The 23984-nt window shown below is 39.1% G+C and overlaps 1 protein-coding gene across 1 annotated transcript; it reads left to right on the top strand.

Annotated features, from left to right (window-relative positions):
• Window positions 1–20054: 20054 nt before the first annotated feature.
• Window positions 20055–20729, top strand: LOC132485138 (high mobility group protein B3-like). The gene has a single exon (XM_060091612.1). The coding sequence runs from the start codon at window positions 20133–20135 to the stop codon at window positions 20727–20729; it is 597 nt and encodes a 198-aa protein (XP_059947595.1). The 5' UTR covers window positions 20055–20132.
• The last annotated feature ends 3255 nt before the right edge of the window (window positions 20730–23984 follow it).

Consider the following 23984-nt stretch of genomic DNA (forward strand, 5'->3'; position numbering starts at 1 on the left):
TTGCTCTTTCCTCCCTAAACTAGGCTGACCTCAGAACCGAATGACATATTTCTTCTTAGTATCTGCACTGCCACAGAACTCCCTAATGACACCACAGCTATAGAACAAGGAGACTCAAATAATGTCTATTTTTGGAGGAAACTTGGGCTTTACCACTTTTTTGAAGGTGACATGGGAAAGTAGGGCAGGACTAATCACAGGTAAGATTGGATTTAAAAAAAGAAGAGAAAAAAAAGCTTTTCATAAAACAGAGTGTTATAAAAAAAATGAATCATAGATTGTAGGTAAGGGTAAGAAATCATGACTAACAGAGCCAAATCTTCAATAAGAGCAGGGAGAGATCTTCCTGCAATGAAATAAGATATTTTTAATAAATAGTTCTGAACTCTTTTAGCCCTTCTAAAAGTAATTCTTAAACCCTCTCCACCCACTCAATGAGTTAACTATTATATTTTAGCTCATTTGCAGTACATGAATTGTGCTTTATAGGCTTTTGCCATTGTTTTCCATGATCTAAAGTTAATTTCATTTGAGGGGACTTCCCTAATAACTCATAAAGTTTAAAAAATGCCAACTTCTGTTTTCACAAGACCCTTTGATTCAAGTTTTGGCGGCTTTTTGAAAGCCAAGTTCCACGAAGGAAATTCTACCATAAATGCTGCCAACACAGGACTGAGCTCCCCAGGGAGCCGAGACAATCTTTGTCAATGCTCTAAGGTAAAATTTCTTTTACTTCATCTGTATGGTTTTTATCATTTTGGGTGAACCTGATTCTCATTCCATTCTACATCCTTTGAGGCATTTCTATTCAGAGGGCTCACACTGACTTCATTAAGAGGATCTGTGAAGTGCAGCTCCACTTGGCCCTGAAAGCTTCTACTGCCTTCAGAAGCACAGGAGCATGCTTTAGACAGTTAATGTAGCATCTGTAAGCACAATGCCTTGACAGCCACTACAGACAGAGAAATGTTTTTATCTCCCTTGATTTTTCCCCTTAACTTTCTCTGATGAATATTCTCCAATTTATAAAAAGAGACTTTATTACTTTGTCACATTTTTTAAACTTTTTCCACATGTAGGCAGTATTTCCATGTCATATGTACTAGATAGGCATTTTTTTTCCTTTTCTTTTTTGTGGATTACCTCAGTGAGTTAGCCAGCTGGTGCTTTGTGGGTGAGGGGAGCTAAAGAAATAGAAGAGAGCTATCCAAGCCCTGGGCTTGGTCCTTACCCTCCAAAAATAAAGGGTAATGATGAGATCCCTCAGATGGATCTCATCAGCTCTACACTAGCAGGGTGCCTGGAAATGCTGAGTACTCCTTGCTGGATCCTTTGCTCTGGAGAACTCCAAATAGCTAAAGCAATGGCCAGTACACAGAGACCACAATGAAGTCAATTCGAACACGATCCAATGTAGTCAGATGTCCTACATGTCAGGCTACAGTGGATGAGACACTACCTTGGTTGGTCCAAGCATTGTCCCAGGGTTGGATCTTCCTGGGAGCATTACAGACAGGAGCTCATTTCTAGGTCTGCCTTGGACTGCTATCATTCCTCAAGGAACATCTTAGGAGTAAAATCCCTCAGGAATGGTTTGAGGATGTTCCTTTGCCCACTTTTCAGCTAATGAAGACCCAAACTGTTCACTGATACCCATAATACGGCAGTGATTTGTTTTTTCTGAGGAAAGCTTAGTATAGTGAGAAGAGAGAAGACTGTATAGTACTCAGTAATTATTGGGCTTTGAAAGCAGAATAATCACCATCTGGCCACACTTTATGTGTATCAGCTCATTTATCCTTGCAACAAACTCATAATCAGGCATTCTCAGGTCCATGGTTCATACACACAAATGTGCCCATATACACAAATGTGCATATACACAGAAGAATCTTAGGGAGAATAAATACCTCAAATTTTAGACATTACATGCAGAGCAAGTTTTAGAATTTAAGTCTATCACACTTTTGAGCTTTCTCTCCTGTGGTTCTATCCCATTTTTACTCATTAAATGTTAGAATTTAGTGGAAGGTAATTCAACTTCTTTAAAACTTAGTTCATTCATAAAAGGAAGAGATAGAATATATTTGCCTATGGAATTACTGTAAAGATTAAATGGGATAACATATACATAAGCCAGTTCTAATCAGTCCTAGGACAAGGTCCTAAATAAATATTAGCTCATTTCTCTTTGCCTGTGTTTCCTAGTGCATGTCCACCAAGAGGCTCTTCCAATAATTCTAAAGGCCAAAAGCGTAAGTTATTCATAGAAATTGTCTATACATGTAAGACATATATTTCGGGATTTTATTTGTTTTTTCATCATTTCAAAGGCCCATTGTTTTCACTCAGGCAGTCAGTCTTTAGTCCCACAGACATTCATTGGCTCCAGACTCTTTATAAACGGCCCTGGAACTAAAAAGACGAAAACACAGGCCCTCCATCTAAGACATTGCTGAGTCTGAGAAATAGACATTTGCAATACAATGTGAAATCCACTGTAATACAAGTGGGAACTCACAGAAGCAAAACCTAAATGAACACTAATGCTGTCTGGAAAGGTTTGGGGAGAAGGAAATGTGTGAGCTGAGAGTAGAAGACTGGGTAGGAGTTAGCCCGGCAACAGAGAGAAGAGGTACTGCTGGCACCAAAACACATAAGACATGGTGGCATCCAGGAGCTCTAAGTACTCATCCCTGAGGGAACAGGCATTAAGTGAAAATCCAGCATCCACAAGCCTGTGTGGCCCATGTTGATTTAGACTGGCATTCTTACCTAATCAAGTCTACAGCAAGAGTTCAGACAATGAAATGCTTCAAGTTGGGTGAAAAATATTGATACTTGGTTATCAACCCATCGGAAGGAATGTAGTCACTCATGTGAACTGGGTGCTTAGTCACATTAATACTGAGAAGAGATTCTAACCTTTATCTTGGCTGGCAAGGAGAAGTAAAAGAGAAAAAAGACCCAAGGGCAAAAGATCAAGCGCAAGATTACTCTCCTCCAGGGAACTGAAATACCAGAGGTATTTGCAGTAATACTGCAGTGTCTGCAGTAATTTGCAGTATTACCAGATACTGTAATCAAAAGCCTAAGGACAAGGCTCACTTGCAGAAGAGTAGTGCAAGGCTCTGGTTCCACTAGACTGTGCCAGACTCACTCCGAGCATCCACCGTACAGGGTAGACACGTAATTCCTGACTCAGTGAGCTGGCTGCCCTTGGTCAGCTGTTATGCTGTCTTGAAAAGCAAGGAATATAGTATTTGAAGCAAAAACAAACCAAAAAGTCCTGGGCTTTAGATTCAGACACATACAAATCTCAGTTTGGCCAGATTCTCTGTGTGCCCTTGAGCACATTAGTACTACCATCTTTGAGCCTCAGTTTCCTTGTCTGTAAAGTAAGCTGCAGAGCCTGAATCACAGAGATGTTGGGATTAGCAAACATAGATAAAAAAGAACTTTTCACACTGAAAAGCACTGTATATTAATATAAAAATATTATTTAAATTTGAGCGCACTTGGTATACAGGTATTACAGTTTGTATTATCTTAAATATACAGAATATTTACACATTTATGGATTAATTGATTTCTGAATATGCCTATCTATTCTGAAACAATAGAACCAAAGTAATTCCCATTGTAGTACCTCACTCTAAAGTTAATTCTTCTATTTTCTAAATTTAGTTATTTCTACTGATTCAGATTTCAGCAGTTGTAGTGCTTTTCATTTGCTAATTTAGCTTAGCTTTTATAATATAACTGTAATCTCTAAGATCAAATTGATATATTCATAACAATGTCTCCACACTGTTTTATAATATCATAAATGATGAGATAAACTCACAGTTGTTTTTTTTAATTGATTTTTAAGAGTTAGATTTAGACCTTCAAATTTTCCTACTATTGATTTGATGCTTCTGAATGGAAACAGCAATGTTGATATTTAAAAATTATTCCAACTTTATATATTTCCTCAACACAGATCAGCTTTGGGCAAATCTAGCCATGTCAGATGCCTGCTTAAATGCCTTTAATGGCTCCTTATTGCCTTCAGGAGCAAATCCAAGCTCCTTAACTTGGCAATCAAGGTCCTTCTCATAATCAGTCCCTTATATACTTTCAGCTCATCCCTGCCACTAAACAACCAGCACCCTGAAACCTCAGCTACTACAAACATTTAAAGTCCCAGATGTGCCATGCTCCATTTTTCCTCCCTAATTTTTTTGGCTGTTCTTTGTCCAATAAAGTCATACATTCCATCACTATATATATATATATATATATATATATATATATATATATATATATATATATATATATATATATATATATATATAGTACCTTCCACGTGTAAACCTCCAGGAATGCAGTCAATGGCATCAGCTCTCTCAGTCTCCTTTCTTGCTCTCATCCAATGTCACCTGCCTCTGTTTAGCTTTGCTTTTAGATAGAATCTTTTCCTAGGTCAGTAAGGTAACCACTGCTGGTCCCAGTCCTACATGTTGTATGTTTCCTGAGAGCTCCAGCACAAATCACAAGAAAAACTCTGATTAACTCAACTTAGATCAGACCAGAATCAATGTGGTCATGGGAAGGGAGAACTTTCATTCTTGTTAGTTTGAATGATACACAATCCCAAATTTAAAAAATACTATGAAAAAAATAAACGGTAATTCTGGTCTTCCAAAAGAAAGTATACTGAAATGACGGAACTCATATATAAGATATATATATATATATATATATAATCACTTCTTTCACAAGCATTATATGCATCTAACCTAAGGAATTAAGTACCTCTTATTTACTGTTACAAATATCTCTCAGGTTCCAGTTGTGTATTAATTCTTTCCACTGAATCAGCTTATTGGACAAAGGAGCCAACTTTTAAAAAAACAATGTAATATCTAAAATTAGGAATCCAATTATCATGGTAGCGTTTAGTTAAAATTTGAAAGAAATTTAAAATAAAGCATTTTTAAATTAATAATTGCACAGTGTGAAAATGAGTAATCCTAATATAAGAGCTAACCAAATCAAAGTTACCACCCAGCAAGCACTGGTCCTAAATATTTCTAAAAGAGAAATACAATGCTGGAGAAGGAAAGGCAGAAGGAGAAAGGAAGAGGAGGAAAAGACAAGAGAGAGGAAAGTAGGAGGAAGGGAGAAGGAGGAGAGAAACAATAGGGCTATTATAGCAAAAGAAAAGGAACTCTTTGAGGACTAGATGTTTTTCTCTCCTCACACCACATACCAAACCTAAAACCTCATGGTGCAATAATCACGGATGTTTTAAATATCTAAGACACTAAGGCTGTCTGAATCTGTTCCTGAGAATTGGAAGTAAGAAAAATAAATCCTTCCTCATGTACAAAGATTAATTACATAGTTTAGCAAGGGTTTCTAAGGCAGCAGGTTTTCATTGACATGCAAATGGAAATCTTTCTTTTGCATGAATCACCCTGAAAGTACTAATTAGAACTTAAAATTCTTGTTTGTAAATCATATGAATCTTATGAAATATGCTTCTGCCTTAGAGAACTGTTTCCTAAGGGCTACCATATGACCAGAGTGTGGAGCAGATGTTATCAAACAGACAAAGACAACCTTTTAAAACTCAGAGCAGCTCGTGATAGCTGGGGTAGCAAAGCCCTATTGGATTTCTATAAGTAGGCATGAGGAGGGGAAAAAGCTTTCTGCTAAGTGGTCCACTAGGCTTTTAGTTAGGTGAGCATTTGTACTCCTAGGTCATACTCTGTGAAAGTAAATAAGTTAAAATCCCTGATTCAGTTAGGAAGATGCAAAAGTGATCCGCTTATAATTTAGAGGAAACCATTAGAAGCCAGGACTCAGATTCAACTGGAACTCAATCTTTATTGATCTGTATGTAAACTATATGCTGAATATGGTCAGCCAAACAGTGTCTGTAAGGATCTCTTCAAATACAGCTTGTTTTGCTTTACTCTGGGAAGCCATGTGGCAAGATTATAACAGTGTAATTGTACCGGGAGAGGCCTTGACTCTGAATATATTTAAGATACTTGCTGAAAACAAAATAAAACAAAAAACTGAATCATTATGCTGTGTAACTGAAACTAACCCAATATCGTAAATATTCAATAAAAAGAAAAGAAAAACAAAACACCTCTAAGAGGAGCTCCCCAGCCTTGTCAAAGATGTCCTTAGCGGATGCTGTCCATTGTCCTGATCTGTAGGTACCATCTTGATATTTTTCATTTGCAGCTGTTATAATCTGGAGCACATCTTGGAATCTGGACCATGAGAACATTTTTGTTCATGAGGTAAATTATTCATTTTAAATCAAATTAAAAGAGTACTGGAACATAAATGACAAAAGAATATCTTCCAACTTCCATCTACTTTCTCTTCGACCCTGATAAGTCTTCTACACCCCAATATCTTCTTTTTCTTTGTTTTTTCACTCATAACACTGAAATAGATCTGAACTTGAGCCCTGTCCCATGTTCTCTTCTAAGATACAAAAATCATGTGACATCCACTTTGCCTCCAACCACTGAGCTTCTTAATTTAATACATACTGTGAATAGTAAAGGCCAGAGACATAACCAGGAAGTCACTTTAATGGCATCAATCCTGCCTTCTCTTTTGCTGCTTTCCTAGCACAGCTAAGATTTAGCTTAGGTGACTGCAGTCCTTCCCTTTCTCACTCACTCCCCTTCCCTTCAGATGTTCAATGCATATTTCCTGTGGTCCTATCTTAGTATTACTTATTCTCAGAAGAGCAAACTTTGGTTGAAAGGGATTTTAGATATCCAAAAGCTGGTTTGTAAATAATGTAGAAAATTAGGATTGATCTTCTCAGGTCTTTAAAAATCATATCACCTGTCCTGCTGTTCAAGGTTCAGAAACCAAAGAAAAAAATCTGAAAATATACAACTTAATCCTAGCACATCTTATATTTTCCTACTTGGTTCCCATATCTATGCAAGACTGTACTTAACTCACCAGCCAAAGCACTATGTATGTACTCAGAGTTTCAAATGATACTATCAGTACTCTGTGAAACAAGGCACTTCTATTGTCAAAAACACACAGCTGCCAAATTTGTAATTACTTTATTACGTAAGCAGAATTCGTTCTTCATCTCTCAAGATTACAGGAAAAGAAAAGGAAATACTAGGTTATCTTGTTAGGAAGTATATGTTCCACCATGGCAAAGTAGAAAATGCTATTACCTTAATAAGTATCCATTTGCTCTTTAGAGAGAGAATAGGTCTTTCTTTGGGGAAGAACCTTGCTAAGGCATTTGGTATTGAAAGATCCTGAGAATATGGGTCTTTGTAGGAGAAGCCACAACAAAGCTAAAGGATGAACAAGCCTGCCTGAGACAAGGAGATGAGTTTTAATCTCTCTTTGGAAGGAGGAGAACACAGAGGGAAATGCAGAGAGAAGGAAGCAGATGGGTGGGCAAGAAAGAAGCTGAGATGCAGAGGTCCTTAGATTGGGAGTATCAGTGGAAATTTTCTGGAAATGGAGAGACTAATATTTTAAAGTGCCAGGGTTCAATTTGAAGTTATTTCCACTATAAATGACCTTTTATCTTCTCACACTTCTCCGATTTTACAACTCTTGAAGAGGGGTGCATATTGGGGGGGGGGAGTTAGGGTAGAGTCTGCTTCATGTCTGCATAAATGCCATTACAATGACTATATGTCAGAAAAGAAGGAAATGAGAGGTAGAAGGGACCTGGAAAACACAGGCACCACCCTCCCCTCAAAGTGCAGAAGCTTGAGGACTTCTTTGGCTTCCATTAGGCATGAACAGATGTCCAGGTGAGTCTCAAGGGGTCAGGAAATCCCAGTTGATATCTAGGTTATCTCATTTCCTAATGGGGAACTTTCATCCATCTGTCAGAGTTTCAGGAATACAAAACACTAAGGTGTCTTGCCTGGCTGGGAAGGGCATCCTCTTGCTTCTGCTGCGAGTCTCAGTGACATTTATAGCAGAGGCTAGATAAGCAGTGGCCTGAAAGAAACTCACAATGGCTTTATGAACCCATATGAATCAATCCCAAGAATATGTGCATAAGCAGTCAGGTCTTTTTTTAAGCAATTGAGAGTAGAATAAGAAAACAATCAATTATTAAATGGGTCATTTTTGTCACCATTGTCTATGTCACACTCAGTCTAGATATGCACCACAGAACATTTTATCAAGTACAGAATTAAACTTAAGGTCAAAGAAAAACTAAGGAAGGTGGTGTTTATTTATTTATTTTTTTGGTCAAAAATATGAAAGCTTAGTTAATATTCTTTGAATTAATTTAAAAAATTAACCACTGGATGATGTATGATCTCCAGCAACCATGGCAGAGTTACTGCAGGCAGAGAAAAGCTACCCGTTAGTAGCTGTATAAAATCCAAAGGATAGAGCTGCAAAGCATTGATTCCCTGGTAAAGGATCCCAGGGACAGAAGAGGAAGAAAAATATACCCACCCCACTGTCACACTTATTCCATTCTTTATAACACAGAGGAGTTATAAGGTTTCTTTGACAAGGGCTGTAAAATACTGAGAGCTCCCCAGAGGAAGGAGTAGCCGAGGAACAAGGTTTTATTAATTGCAGGGTTTATTAAGCATGAATCAATTCCCTATGCCTCCTCATATAACTTGGGCCTACTATTCATTTATAGGAATTTTTAGGTCCAGAATAATTTTTACAAGCCTTTATCTTTCAAGGCAGATGGAGGCTGGGATGCAAAGTAATTCTTACTATATTTTTTTCTACGAGTGACTATTTTATACTTCATAATATCTTTTCTTTATAGTGATTTTTTTCCTATTTTTGTTTTCCTTTGTCCCTTTTTAATCTGTATGTTTCAAAAAAAGGAAAAAAGAAAAAGGGAAAAAAAACCCAGGTTGTTTTTCTACTTGTAAGAATTATGGTCTGTTCATATTTTTGGCCCCAGTGCTTAGCACAATACATAGTATATAACAGATGTTCAATAAACATTTTCTGAGTGAATGCCTAAATTATCCTTCTGAGCCCATAAGCTGGCTGTGTTCTGTTTCTCTCCCATACCTAATTTCAGTCCTTCCTCCTTTAGCTCTGTGTCTTGCAGGTAAAGCTAACTAGTACAAAGTGCATCAACAGGGTCCCACGCACTGAGGCTTACTTATGACTTCAGTCAATGGGAAGCACCACAGGGTAAAAAGGAGAATGAAATTTGGGTATTTATTCTCCATGCTTCCTCCCTGACAGGTTACTACCAAAGACCACAGCTCTTGTCAGATGACCCTCTCCATTTCTCTCTATTCTGGGAACCACTCCGTCCTGGTGTCCTTTCAAGTCTTGGGATAAACATGACTTCAAACAGTTGTTAGCCCCAGGGAACTTCACAGTACCTTATTGGTATCTCTAAACCCTGTCCATGACTTTGGAAGTAGTCCCTTTATTAAACTCTCCTTAATTACTCAATTGATTGTGTCATCTCTTTCCTGCTGGGACCTTGACTAATACAGACTTATGATTTATAAAATACTATCAAAGTTCAAAAGGTAACTAAATGAAAATTTCAGTATCTGAACATTTTTTAAATGACAGCTGAGTCTGTTGATCATCTGCATACCTCAGGCTGTCCTTTTTTAAACTGAAGGCAGAATTGGTTTTTATTTATTTCCTGAGTAAATGTTTAACCAGTTTTATTGAGCTAGTTATGATGTGGGAGCTCTGTTCTGATGAAGGTGCTCAGAGGTGTTTTGTAGCTAGTAGCTACAATAGTTATGAAAATACATTTTTATTTAAAATGTGCATTAAATTACACTTCTGTGAAATTTTAGATTAAAGTAAGAAGAGTAATAAAAAAAACTACATGAAATATATTGTTAAGAAAAGTTATTTCGATGATTGTACAGTAAAATTTTACTAAATGTTCATTTATACTGCAAATAAGGATATTGAATTAAAACACAGAGCTCAAAATTTCTTTGAATCACTCTATGTTATTATACATGATTGAATCAATGGGGTTGTATTTTTATTTTATGCATCTATAATATAATAAATTATACATGTAATTAATTAAGAGTATAAAATTATTTCCAAAAATATCTAGTGTCCTGAATTTTAAGTAAATCATTATTTGAGTGGAATTTATTTCAATATATAATAAAAACTAAATTAAAATCCATACTGCTTCAATATTAAAGAAAAATTAGTCATTTTAACCTTTTCCAAGATATTTAATTTTTAAAATATCTTTATTGGAGTGTAATTGCTTTACAATGTTGTGTTAGTTTCTGCTGTACAACAAAGTGAATCAGCTATATGTGTACATATATCCCCATATCCCCTCCCTCTTGAGCCTCCCTCCCACCCTCCCTATCATACCCTTCTAGGTGGCTTCAGAGCATGGAGCTGATCTCCCTGTGTTATGCAGCAGCTTCCCACTAGCTATCTATTTTACATTTGGTGGTGTATATATGTCCATGCCACTCTCTCACTTCGTCCCAGCTTCCCCTTCCCCTCCGTGTCCTCAAGTCCGTTCTCTACATCTGCATCTTTATTCCTGCCCTGCCACTAGGTTCATCAGTACCGTTTTTTTTTTTTTTTAGATATATCAGAACAACAACAAAAAAGGCATGATAGCATTTTTTCATTCATCTTCATACTAATTTCCCCAACTCAAATATAAAGATAAAGAAAAAGTCGTAAGGGAAATGGTATAAGAAAGAAAACACTAGGGGAAAAAAGCTGTCAAAGTATTATTTCCCTTCTTTCCTCCTTGTATAACAACATTGGGGCTCTTTATGCCAAGTGGAAGCTTATAAAATGTAAGATTACAGCTGGATTGGATTAAATTCAAAATACCCTTTAGCATCACTCTCAGTTTTTTCTTATATGGATGAAAGAACGGATTTATCTTCCTGGATTATCATTTTTTCCCACTTGCCAGTGTGTTTTGGCAGAGTGAGAAGTGGAGGTGGTAAGCACGGTGGTACTCATATCTTCATCAATTATAAAATCATTCCCTCAGTCATTTTTTGCTACTGAGCTCCTCTCTTTTTTCACTTTTCTTTGTACACTGGTATATGAACTTCTTGCTCTCATTAAATCACTTAGCCCAGATAGAAATATTTATTAGGGATAACTTGAGAACACCACTCTAGAAGCAATAACCAGAACACTGGTTTCTTATGCTGGTGCATACTATCGTTTAATTACCCACTGGCCTGACTCTGACATTTTTTGGTACCAAGCATTTATCACCTCATAAATGTGCTTTCTCCAAGTTCTGTCTCTCCTCCTTGAAGTGCTGTCTATACAGTTGCCCAATTGAGTTTCTTAAGAACCCAGTGTTATAATTTCAGAAAACAAAGTCTTTGCTCATTGTTCATTGCTTCCAGTCTAAACTTCTCTGTGTAAATTTTCCCAAAGCTGCTTGATTTGGTTGCTCTCTTTACGCTCAATCATATGCCCTATTTCTTCCTACCCAGTACTCTTGCGCTAGTCATACCAGACCCAAGAATACTATCTAACTCTTTCTGTCAACCAAAGCTATGCTTATGCCTGCTTACACTGGTCTACTGCCTTTTCTATTGGTTTATATCTGTTCTATTTTATTTTTTAATGTTTTTTTAATCAATCTTCCAGGCAGTAGATGTTGGGGAAGTTTTGGAAGGATGAAAAAGCAAAGGGATGAAGCGTCATCACATACTGAGTTCTTAAAGTCATTGGCTTTTGACTTCAACGGCAGTGGCACAGGGTTCCAAAGAGCTACACAAAGCCAGAGATCCCTTGAGTTTTGGAAAAGAGAATCTGAAAGCCTCCAAATCCATTGCTTATTTTTAGGTTTATTAAATTTTGGCCAGAGAAGGTTGTCCATGTATTACCAATTCTCTGATATTTCTTAAGACTTCCTTTATGGGATAGGATGGGGTCAAACTCTGTAAATGTTCTACATATGTCTAAAAACTATGATTTTGCTTGGTTTATTGGATGAAGCTACACACACACACACACACACACACACACACATAAATGTAATGAAGATGATAGTTTCTTGTGTTGTTCAAATTATCCAAATCTTCTCATTATTTTTTCCTGCTTAATTTATAGTTTCTATTATAATTCCCAGTGGATGCAGAATTTGTTCAATTCCTCCTTTTATATCTGTTAGATTTCTATTTAAGTATTTTGAGGGTGTATTTGAATTGGATTAGCCTCTGGATTTATTATCCAATTTGTCAGTGAATCCCATCTCACCAAATGAGAAGCTTGGTGTGGCACTATGACTACAGGACTGTGTCATAAACACCAGACATATTGGATTAGAAACATATTTAAGAACTATTAGTACGGCTGATAGTTGGCATATTATTGGAGATGAACATGTGCTATTTGATGGTAGGATGACATCTAATTCACTTGTGTCTACATTGCCCAGTTCACACCCTGGAACTCAGGGTTGTCAATAAATGATTTCCAAGGGCAGCAGAGTTTTTTCTCAAGTATGGTGATAATAAAGCAAAGTCAGGACAATGGTTATAAACCTGCTGAACCCATTGTCCAAATTCTGATTCCCAATTAAACAGTTCAAAGGAAGGTCTCTTTTTCTCTTCTTTTTTTTTTTTTGGCTGTGCCATACAGCATGCAGGATCTTAGTTCCCTGACCAGGGACAGAACCCATGCCCCCTTCAGTGGAAGTGCAGAGTCCTAACCACTGGACTGCCAGGGAATTCCCAAAAGGAAGGTTTCGTTTGTAGATTTTAAAAATCATATGAGTTACAAATCATAGATCAAACAACTGAGAAGATTATTATGATTGAATTTGGGGAAAATCTGAAAAAGAAGGAAAAGGAGAAAATACTATGAAATGAGAGAAATAATACTAATTCCTGTGTTACAGCACAATTAACGTACTTTAAATTGTTTATCTCAACAAACACCTTAACGATCTTATGGTAAATATAAACATCTCCATTTTATAGAGGAAAAACAAGACCAGAGTACCTAAATAATTTGCTCAATTTCAAATAACTAGTAACAAACTGAGACAAAGCAAAAATATGTCAATGTCCTGCAGCCAAAGATCACCAGGGATACAATTCTAGTTGAGACAGGTTTGATTCAATACTTACTGTGTTGGGAATCATGGGGTGTCTAAGAGATGGTTAAAAAGAACCTTTCATTGGATTTTGGTTTTGATTGGCTGATTTGGAGCAAGAGGATCTAAGGAAGGAGGGGTTCACACAAGATTGCATGCTGTCAGAAAACAGGGGAACTTCCATGATTGTGTATCTCAACAAACCTAACTGACAAGGAGAGGAGACAAAAATGAAGATAAAACTGTAATTGATAAAGAAGTAGCAGTCATGAATTCTGGATGAGTAAGGGGGTGTTTGATATTTTGTGGGTGGCATAGTGACCTTGTTTTTGTCTGTGCTTAGACAGAATTATGAAGTGGCCTTGCTTTATCTCCTTTTATCATGATCTCAGAGTAACCCTGTCTGAGGTTGGTATTCTGAGAGATAGTTTATGTCTAGTTAGAGAATAACATGACCTAACTGTGAGTGCCAGGCGGGCTTCTGAATGTCAGGGGCTGCTCCTTATATCTTTCCTGTCCAGAACTCAGAAGAGATCATGTTCCTTCTAACCTCACCATTTTTCAAAAGTTGAAAGAAACCTGAAGAATGATTTTTGCATGTCCGTTTTCCACCTCTGTAGTATCTATTTAATAGCGACACATTGAGTTAATATCAGAGAACAAAATGTTCTACTCTTATTTCCCAAGAGGGAAAAATATATTCTGAACCAAACTTAAGAGTTCTATAAGGAACATAGAAGTCTAAAGCAAAAGGAGATATTTATAAATTACTCCTTCAGTGAAAGACACTGCCATTTACTACAGAACAAAAAGAACCTTGTAAAACAATGTGGGAGTAACATTTGACAAAGCTGTCTACTTAGGTGTTGAACTTTTCTGCCTTCTTTCCTTTTAAAATTCTAGAACACATGCTAAAAGAATAAAAGTTGACTCAGATGGCTGTAAAATTAAATAGTTCAAAGGATGAGGGTGAAAAGCAATGATCTCTTCCTCCGTTGATGGAAAACAGCCTTTGTGCTTCATTAATGCACAGACAGCTGTCCCTTATCCCTGATGGAAGCCCGAAGACACAATCCTTGAAACATATATCTACTTAAATACAGAGAGATAAATCTTGAGGGTACAGTTTAGTGAAAAACAAGTTACTGCACAAATTATCACATGAAATACCTACCAAGTTATTTGGCAAAATTTGATGAAATCTTAAGGAATGTATTTCTTTCTAAAACAGTCAATCAATTAAGAGTATTTATAGACAATACTGTTGGCTGTTAGGGGAAAATGAATGTGATGGTATTTATAGAGTGACTCTATGTTCTGTCAAATCCTGGTTCCACTACCTATTAGTTGTGTGAAGTGATCAAATAACCTTTCTGTGACTCAGTTTCTTTTTAGGTAATAAAAATACCTGCTTAGGACAGAAATAAAGACACAGACATAGAGGATGGACTTGAGGACATGGGGAGGGGGAAGGGTAAGCTGGGACGAAGTGAGAGAGTAACACTGACATATATACACTACTAAATGTAAAATAGACAGCTAGTGGGAAGCAGCTGCATAGCCCAGGGAGATATCAGCTCTGTGCTTTGCGACCACCTAGAGGGGTGGGATAAGGAGGGTGGGAGGGAGACGCAAGAGGGAGGGGATATGGGGATATACGTATGCATATAGCTGATTCACTTTGTTATACAGCAGAAACTAACACAACATTGTAAAGCAATTATACTCCAAAAAAGATGTTAAAGGAAAAAAGAGAAAAAAAAAACAAAACACAAAAACCTGCCTAGCCCTTCCCACAGGGCTTACTGGAGAAGAAAAATGTTTATAGAAGTACTTTGTAAACTAAAAAGCACCATACATGTACAAATCATCAATATCTAAGGTACAACATACCCAAAATGTTCTAAAAGTAATCTGTATTAATTCATTCACAAATAAGGGCTCATTTTATACTTTTACTTTATTTCCTTAGTTTGATCTTATACCGTTATTAATTCAATATATTCAATATTGAATTGTACTGAATATGTGTTCACATGCCAAGTATATGAAGCATCATGTTACTGAGAAAATTTAAAAATTTAAAGAATAATTTACTTTCTAGAACAAATGAGCATAATAAAAGTGGGCATCTTAAATTTAAAAATTAATAGGATTGGGCTTCCCTGGTGGTGTAGTTGTTGGGAGTCCACCTGCCGATGCAGGGGACACAGGTTCATGCCCCGGTCTGGGAGAATCCCACATGCCGCAGAGCAGCTGGGCCAGTGAGCCATGGCTGCTGAGCCTGCGGGTCCGGAGCCTGTGCTCCGCAACGGGAGAGGCCACAACAGTGAGAGGCCCGCGTACCGCAAAAAAAAAAAAAAAAAAAAAAAAAAAAAAAAAAAGATAACACTATTGCAATTAATTTAATTTTTAGCTATTCTGAAGACAAAAGAAGCACATCAGTAAAGAAAAATAGATTCTGAGATGCCTGCTGATAAATGTACACACACTTGGGAGTAACAAGAGGTTTTGTCCATAGTGCATCTCTAGTTTCAGCACACTATTTTGTACAAATTATAAAGCATGGGTGATCTCTGTTATGGCAAAAAAAAAAAATAACAATAATATATAAGACCAGTTGGGCACAGACTCATCTTTTCCTCTGACTAGTCAGTTCCTTTTATCAAGTCAGAGCCAAGTTCAGAAATCGAACAAGTAGTTAGGAAAAAATTTCTTAGAGAAAGATATCTACAAACTTATTTGTGACATGTTCTCTATATCTACTTAATAAATTTGATATTAGATCCCTGGCTTTAAATTTATAGCTACTGGTCCTGCTGATAATGTTCTTTGCCATCAAAGTGTTAAGTCACTTAATAACAGACTCCCTATGAGTTATTTTCTGATAGAAACCCTTTAGGGCAATGTCTCCATTTCTGAAATTAATGCTTTAATTTTGATTATAATTCCCTACTCTCTTGAGTTATCTAAATAATTGAAGTCAAGATTACTTAATTAATCTGAGTATTGTATTAGCTATCATTATACTACTCTACTATTTGAGCAGAGAAAATATAGCTGTTGAGTCAACCTACAGGTGTAACCCTGTCCTTTTCTCTCTGATTTATGTAACAGCTGTGCCCTTTAGTTCAACTCCACACAGTTCAAAGGCGACTCTTCTACAGAGTCCGCTCTTGCTGGAGGCCATTACCTAATTGGCTACCCTCTCGTCCAGATCCATCAGTTCTCAGACAGCTTCTTCACAGGTGAAGCAAAGTATAGGCATGTCACTGTTAACAGACAGACTTGGGGAAATATTACTGAGGTTGTGATCAAAAGACCAAGAAATATGCACACTGTTTTTCTCTGATGTTATTCTCTGACAGACTAGAGAAGACAGGAACAGTACAAGTGATTTCAAATGATGTATAATGTTGGATTTTTGCTGCTGCTGTTACTGCTATTGGTGGTAATATCAGTGGCTGTAGCAATGCCATTAAGCATCTTAAGTCACATACTAGTAAATGATTTATTTAACCAAGATTAGTTGAATACATTTTATGAGCCAGAATTTGTGCAGGGATTACTACCTGCAATATAACACAAGGAGTACCACTGGACCTCTCAAACCACAACTACCCTAAAACAATGACCAACTGATAGATATGGAGTGTGAAACAAAGTTTGTTGTTCAATCATGAAGCCCAGCTGTAGATAGAAAGATGACTAATGAGGTAAGGTAATATCTGAAGGCTGGTAAAGGATATTTCCCCATAATATCCTTATCCTGATTATATGAATTTACATGTGTGTGAAATTACTTATCACTGACTTAACTTGATAATTGTGATCTCAGATGGCACTTATAAATAGCATAAATAAAATGATGGATGATGCAATTTCCTGACTATTAGACAGTCAGTAATTACTGGGTGCTAAAGTAATTGTGGGATTTGAAAATAAGTACACTCTACTTCTGGAGTCAAGTCATAAATTTTTCAGAATATGATCAACAATTCAAAACAGAATATGAGTCCTGAATAAGCGTTACTGAGAATGAAAGCTGTAAGAGTTGAGAGGAGGAAAGGTGAGTGAAGACAAAGGTGGTCAAAGTTTTCAGAGTGCAGAAGAAATACACATTTGACATTAAAGAACAAGTAGAGTTTTAATAGAGGAGGAAATTTACATCTATAACCTTTGCTTTCAGTTTTTTTTTTTTTTAGTTAAAGAATTCTAAGCCAGGACTAAGAGGATTAATTTATTCTAAACAGATACCTAAAATTTAAAGTAAATGACACTAAGTAAAATGTGGTGTCCTATATTAAATCTGTGAAGCCCAGTAACTGTCAGCTGAGTCTTACTACTTATATACAACTAACCAATTATGTCTTTTCTATGAAAACACATGTACTCATTTAATGATTCAAATATATTTTAATTAACCAATATCAAATGTCAAGCATTGTGTTTAAAACCAGCATGCTATCATTAGTAAAATATATGACCCTGCCTTCATAGATATTTTTCAATACAATGGGAAAAGCACATAATAATAACAATAATCAACAAATAAATAATGCTATTATTTAAAACTTGTGTAAGTGCTAGAAAAGAAATGAGCAGGTTTTCATCATAAAAAGAAAATACTGGGTTGGAAGTGGGAGCCATACTTCCTAAGATATGATAGGAAGCACAGTCTCAGGAGGCACTGTTTAGTTAGGATATGATGGTGAAAAGGAGACAGCTTTGCAAAGGGAAGGGCAGATTGTGTATGCAAAAGCCCTAAACAGGGGATTGTGCAAAGGCCCTGAAGGAAGAATTGTTTTTGCAAGAGCACTATGTAGAACTTGACAGGTTTGAAGGACAGAAGTGAAGTCAGTGCAGTTGAAAGGGGGAAACAGAAGGAGGTGAGGATGTTGAAATTGTCAGGGGCCAACAGTTTCAGTAATCATAGGACCAAGTGAAATTGGAGGGGCTTTTGAATAAAGGAAAGTGTCATTATCAGATGTATGCTATAAAAATATTGCTCTGGTTGTAGAGGAGCAATAAAAGGAAGAATGCAAGTCAGAGACTGCCACAGTCATATCTAAGCAAAAGGGGATGAGAGCTGGGATGATATCTTTCAAGGTATGTATTAGAATTAAAATCAACAGAACTGGCACTGGATTGAATGTGGGGGATGAGGAAGAGAAGAGAAACAGGGATTGAACAAATGAGAGAACAGTGGTGCCATTTGGTGAGATAAGAAATATTTAAGAAGGATTCAGTTTGGGAGAAATCAAGAGTTAGCTTATACAATATATGTAAGTTGTCATTATGCTGTACACCTTAACACAGTGCTGTATGTTAATTACAGGTCAATAAAACTGAAAGAAGAAAAAAAAGAGTTAACTTTTGGCCATATTAATCTTGGCACACCTATAAGACACGTGTGAAGATGTCAGTTAGACATGCCTAAACTCAGAAGAGGAATTTGAGCCAGGGGCATATAATTGAAATTTTTTGTAACATAGATAGTACTGACATTTGGGGAACTAGATGACATGTGTAGAGTTTAGATAGAAAATAAAGGTCTTAAAACCAAGAAAGAGAAGTGTTTCAAGGTGAGGAAGTGGTCAAACAAATCAAATGTTTGGTATGATTAACTTTAAGTGAAAGGCGATATTCTCCCAATTTTCATTCAGGTGCTTGAGTGCAGGTACTGAGAAGATAAATTATTGAATTCATCACGGTTGGTATTTTACAGAAATATTAAGAAAGAGGTGAGATTTTTAAGTTATGTTTAAGAGAGTGATAAAATAATGGACCATGGACTCAAGAATGGAAGTATAAATGTGAATAGTGAAAAGATAGTGGAAAATGAGCAATTATAATGATGCATTTGAAACACAAGCTCTACCAAAGGAGAGGGAAGAATGAACTATGACTATAGAATAATGAGAAACTGCAGCATCACTGGATTTGAGATCAAGATGTTATTGAGAAATTGCTGTAGTAAGATTATTGAGCAAGGACTATGGCAGAGAGAAGACTGGGGTCATTGAGTGTGATATTTGCATTTGAGATTTTGGGGGTCAGAGTTGAAGATAATAGAGGCTGATGGCTAAAATGAAATTAAGAAAATGGTCATAAGAGAGAAAGAAGTCATGAATTTGGAGGCTAAGATTTATACTAGTGATACACAGGGATTTAGAGGCCAACAGCTGCTGGGCTGAAGGAGAAAGGTGTGATCCAGAGACTAAGGTCTTCAAAAAATAATGGGAATTTCTAGAATGTTTGGAGATGAAAGTAGTGAATAAGGTATAGAACTACTGCGGAAGCCTCAGTGATATAGAATTTTTGCAAGAAAGAGAAGACATGGGGAGTTAGGAAGAAATATCTTCCACTTCACAGCTGTAAGGAAAGGGAGATATAAGAGTAAATACAACCTCCATTAGGGATGGATGCTGGAAACATGGGACTACCTAATTTCTTCTAAGACTAGCATGTAAAGAGAAACTCCCGAAACAAGATTAAGGTTATAGGAGACTGTTGATTAAAGAAAGAGAGACTCGGTCAAATATTATAAATAATTTAACTAGAAATTACTAGTTATAAATACATTTAAGAAAAGATAAAATTGAGAGATTCATTTTTAAAAAATATTGGTACTTAGGAGAGAAGATCAAGATGGTGGAGTAGGAGGATGTGGAACTCACCTCCCCCAACAAACACATCAAAAATATATCTAGGGCTTCCCTGGTGGCGCAGCGGTTGAGAGTCTGCCTGCCAATGCAGGGGACACAGGTCCATGCCCCAGTCCAGGAAGATCCCACACGCCGCGGAGCGGCTGGGCCCGTGAGCCATGGCCGCTGAGCCTGCACGTCCAGAGCCTGTGCTCCGCAGCGGGAGAGGCCACAACAGTGAGAGGCCCGTGTACCACAAAAAAAAAAAAAAAATCTACAGAGGAGCCCTCTGGCCAATCAGGCGGCTCTCGTGCAGGCAGCTAGCGCCAGGCTGTGGAGCGCTGAGCCGCGCGTCTTGCCCTGCACTGCCCAGACTAGCGAACAATACAGTCAAGATGGCTAAAGGTGATCCCAAGAAACCAAAGGGCAAGATGTCTGCTTATGCCTTCTTTGTGCAGACGTGCAGAGAGGAACATAAGAAGAAAAACCCCGAGGTTCCTGTCAATTTTGCAGAATTTTCCAAGAAATGCTCTGAGAGGTGGAAGACAATGTCTGGGAAAGAGAAGTCTAAATCTGATGAAATGGCAAAGGCAGATAAAGTGCGCTATGATCGGGAAATGAAGGATTATGGACCAGCAAAGGGAGGCAAGAAGAAGAAGGACCCAAAAGCCCCCAAGAGGCCACCGTCTGGATTTTTCCTGTTCTGTTCTGAATTCCGCCCCAAGATCAAATCTACAAACCCTGGCATCTCTACTGGAGATGTGGCAAAGAAGCTGGGCGAGATGTGGAATAACTTAAGTGACAGCAAGAAGCAGCCATACATCAACAAGGCAGCAAAGCTGAAGGAGAAATACGAGAAGGATGTCGCAGAGTGTAAGTCTAAAGGGAAGTATGATGGCACCAAGGGTCCTGCTAACGTTGCCCAGAAAAAGGTGGAAGAGGAAGAGGAAGAAGACAAGGACGAAGAAGAGGAGGAGGAGGAGGATGAATAAAAAGAAACTGTTGATCTGTCTCCTTTTGAATACCTTAGAGTAGGGAGCGTCGTGATTGACACACGTCTCGCCCGAGACGTGTCTGTTGCCAGACGTGTCTGGTAATTAGGTTTAATTACCCAGTTGGATCATAATCATATCGTAGTCTTTCAAAGTGCTCTAGCAATCGTCAGTGGTTTACATGAAGTGGCCAAGGGTGTCTGGAGCACCCGGAAACTGTATCAAAATCGTACATATTTCCAAACATTTTTAAAATGAAAAGGCTCTCATGTTCTTCTCTGTGCACTTTGCTGTTGGTGTGACAAGGCATTTAAAGATGTTTCTGGCATTTTCTTTTTTTTTTTTAATTTTTGAGGTGGTGTGTTAACTCTATGGTCATTGGCTAGGAATCCCGAGTTCTCAACTGTACATATCTATAGTTTGTAAAAAGAACAAAGCAACCGAGACACACTCTTGACGCTCCTTGCTTGGCATGGAGGCTGTAGGAGCGATGGCTTCTGGAGGGGCCGTAGCTCAGGGCGTGCACTGTGGGGCTGGACCTGTGGACACTGCAGTGGGCATCCATTTAGCTTCAGGTTGTCTTGTTTCTGTATATAGAGACATAGCATCCCGCTGCCATTCTTAGCTGTGGAAAAGGTGGTGGGGGTGGGGGTCAGCTGGCATGAGAAGTGTTTTGGATCCTTTTTAGTTGAAGTGTGGTAGTTTTAAACTGTTTGTTTTTTTAAACAAACCATAGAACTCTTCATTGTCAGCAAAGCCAAGAGCCACTGCACTGATGAAAGTTCAAGAACCTTCTGTACTAAACATGATCTGCAATGCTCTGTTATTTTTTTTTTGTATGTTTAGAATGCTGAAATGTTTTTGAAGTTAAATAAACAGTATTACATTTAAAAGTAAAATACATCTACATGTGGAACAATTCTGATTGAAAACTAACTGAAGATTAGCAAAAAGACTTCTCTACAACCAAGGCTATAAGAAAAACCCACGCTGAATTCAGTAGGAAGGGAAGAGAACCAATCAGGTTGGTTGTCCTCGGAGGCGACTCAGAAGAGGAGGGGGATTAAACAGACAGAGATCCTCCCTGGGGAGTGATTGGTTTGAGCTACATATTGGGCACCCCAGACCTGGGGCCCAAAACCAGGAAGACGAGCTCCCTTGGCTGGAGGGCTGGCAGGACTAACATGAGGGCTGTAGGAAGCCTGAACCCCACGAGTGAGGAGTGCACACATACTTGGTTACTCCTGAGACAGGGCAGAGAGGGAGAATCGAAACTGCACAGGATGCTGCCTGATTTTTCTCAGCCAGCCCAGCACATACCACAGCCTGAACCAATAGCCCACTGTGGCTGCGCTTGCTTCTCAGTGCAGCTCTACACTTGGGCAAGGACTGCTGTGGCCGAGGGAAACCTCAGCTGTGAGGGACACAGGTAGCTTAGACTAGGAGCAGCATATGAGCAGGGCGGGGACAGCCATCACTGGTGCTCACACTGGCAGCACATCAGAATCAGCCCAGGTTCCTGACTGCAGCCAGCACAGCCACAGCCCCTGCCCAGATCCATGCTGAGCCACCTGCACTAGCCCCTCTTGCTCAGCACTGCTCCCCTCTGGGGTAACAGTGCTAGTGCAGGGAGAAGGGAGAGCACACGCTCGAAAAGAGTCAGCTTGAACCAAACCCTCAGGGCTTCTGACCAGCAACGTGGGACCCACCCCCGTCCCCCATAGGGTGGTCTGCCCAGTAAGCAGAAAAGAAGCCCCTGCTCACAGCTGGCTCTGGCTGTAGCCCCTCCACCTTCAGCCCCACCTACTACCGAGTTGATACTTGCCAGCATATCCTGGGGAAAGACATGACTTGTGTTCATATCAGATCCAGCTCTCCTACCAATGCCACTGGGCACAGAGACAGTATAGGGACACTCCCACACGTGGACACCTCTTCAAGACCACAACAGGTAATGGTTTCACTTACTTTCATACAGACGGAGAAAGTTGAGCAAAAGTAGAAGGCAGAGGAATATGTTTCAATTGAAAGAACAAGAGAAAAACCCTGGGGGAAAAAGAAAAAACTGCCAAGAAAAAGAAAGAAAGAATTTACCACATAAATAGGTAAAAGCATTAGTAATAAGAATGCTAACCGAGGATCCGAGCTTCGAGATGGCGGAAGAGTAAGACGCGGAGATCATCTTCATCCCCACAGATACATCAGAAATACAACTACACGTGGAACAACTCCTACAGAACACCTACTGAACGCTGGCAGAAGACCTCAGACCTCCCAAAAGGCAAGAATATCCCCACGTACCTGGGTAGGGCAAACGAAAAAAGAAAAAACAGAGACAAAAGAATAGGGACGGGACCGGCACCAGTGGGAGGGAGACGTGAAGGAGGAAAGGTTTCCACACACTACGAAGCCCCTTCGTGGGTGGAGACTCCGGTTGGCAGAGTGGGAAAGCTTCGGAGTAGCGGAGGAGAGCACAGCAACAGGGGTGCGGAGGGCAAAGCGGGCAGATTCCCGTACAGAGGATAGGTGCCCTTAGGCACTCACCAGCCGGAGAGGCTTGTCTGCTCACCCTCCGGGGCAGGCGGGGCTGGGATCTGAGGCTCGGGCTTTGGTCAGAGCGCAGGGAGAGGACTGGGGTTGGCTGCGTGAACACAGCCTGAAGGGGGCAAGTGCACCACAGCTAGCCGGGAGACAGTCCAGGAAAAAGTCTGCACCTGCCGAAGAGGCAAGAGACTTTTTCTTGCCTCTTTGTTTCCTGGTACTCGAGGAGAGGGGATTAAGAGCGCCGCTTAAAGGAGCTCCAGAGACAGGCTTGAGCCGCGGCTATCAGCGCAGACCCCAGAGACGAGCATGAGATGCTAAGGCTGCTGCCACCAACAAGAAGCCTGTATATGAGCACAAGTCACTCTCCACTCCTCCCCTCCCAGGAGCCTGTGTAGCCCGCCACTGCCAGGGTTCCATGATCCAGGGACAACTTCCCCAGGAGAACTCACAGCGCGCCTCAGGCTGGTGCAACGTCATGCAGGCTTCTGCCACCACACGCTCTTCCCGCACTCTGTACCCCTCCCTTCCCCAGGCCTGAATGAGCCAGAGCCCCCAAATCAGCTGCTCCTTTAACCCTGTCCTGCCTAATCGGGGAACTGTCGCCCTTGGGAGACCTACAGGCACAGGCAGGGCCAAATCCAAAGCTGAACCCCAGGAGCTGTGCAAACAAAGAAGAGAAAGGGAAATCGCTCCCAGCAGCCTCAGGAGCAG

The sequence above is a fragment of the Mesoplodon densirostris genome, chromosome 3, assembly GCF_025265405.1.
Source record: "Mesoplodon densirostris isolate mMesDen1 chromosome 3, mMesDen1 primary haplotype, whole genome shotgun sequence".
In the NCBI taxonomy this organism is placed as follows: domain Eukaryota; kingdom Metazoa; phylum Chordata; class Mammalia; order Artiodactyla; family Ziphiidae; genus Mesoplodon; species Mesoplodon densirostris.

Coding starts and splice junctions, on each gene's coding strand:
- LOC132485138 (XM_060091612.1), top strand. CDS start 20,133: ATGGCTAAAGGTGATCCCAAGAAACCAAAGGGCAAGATGTCTGCTTAT.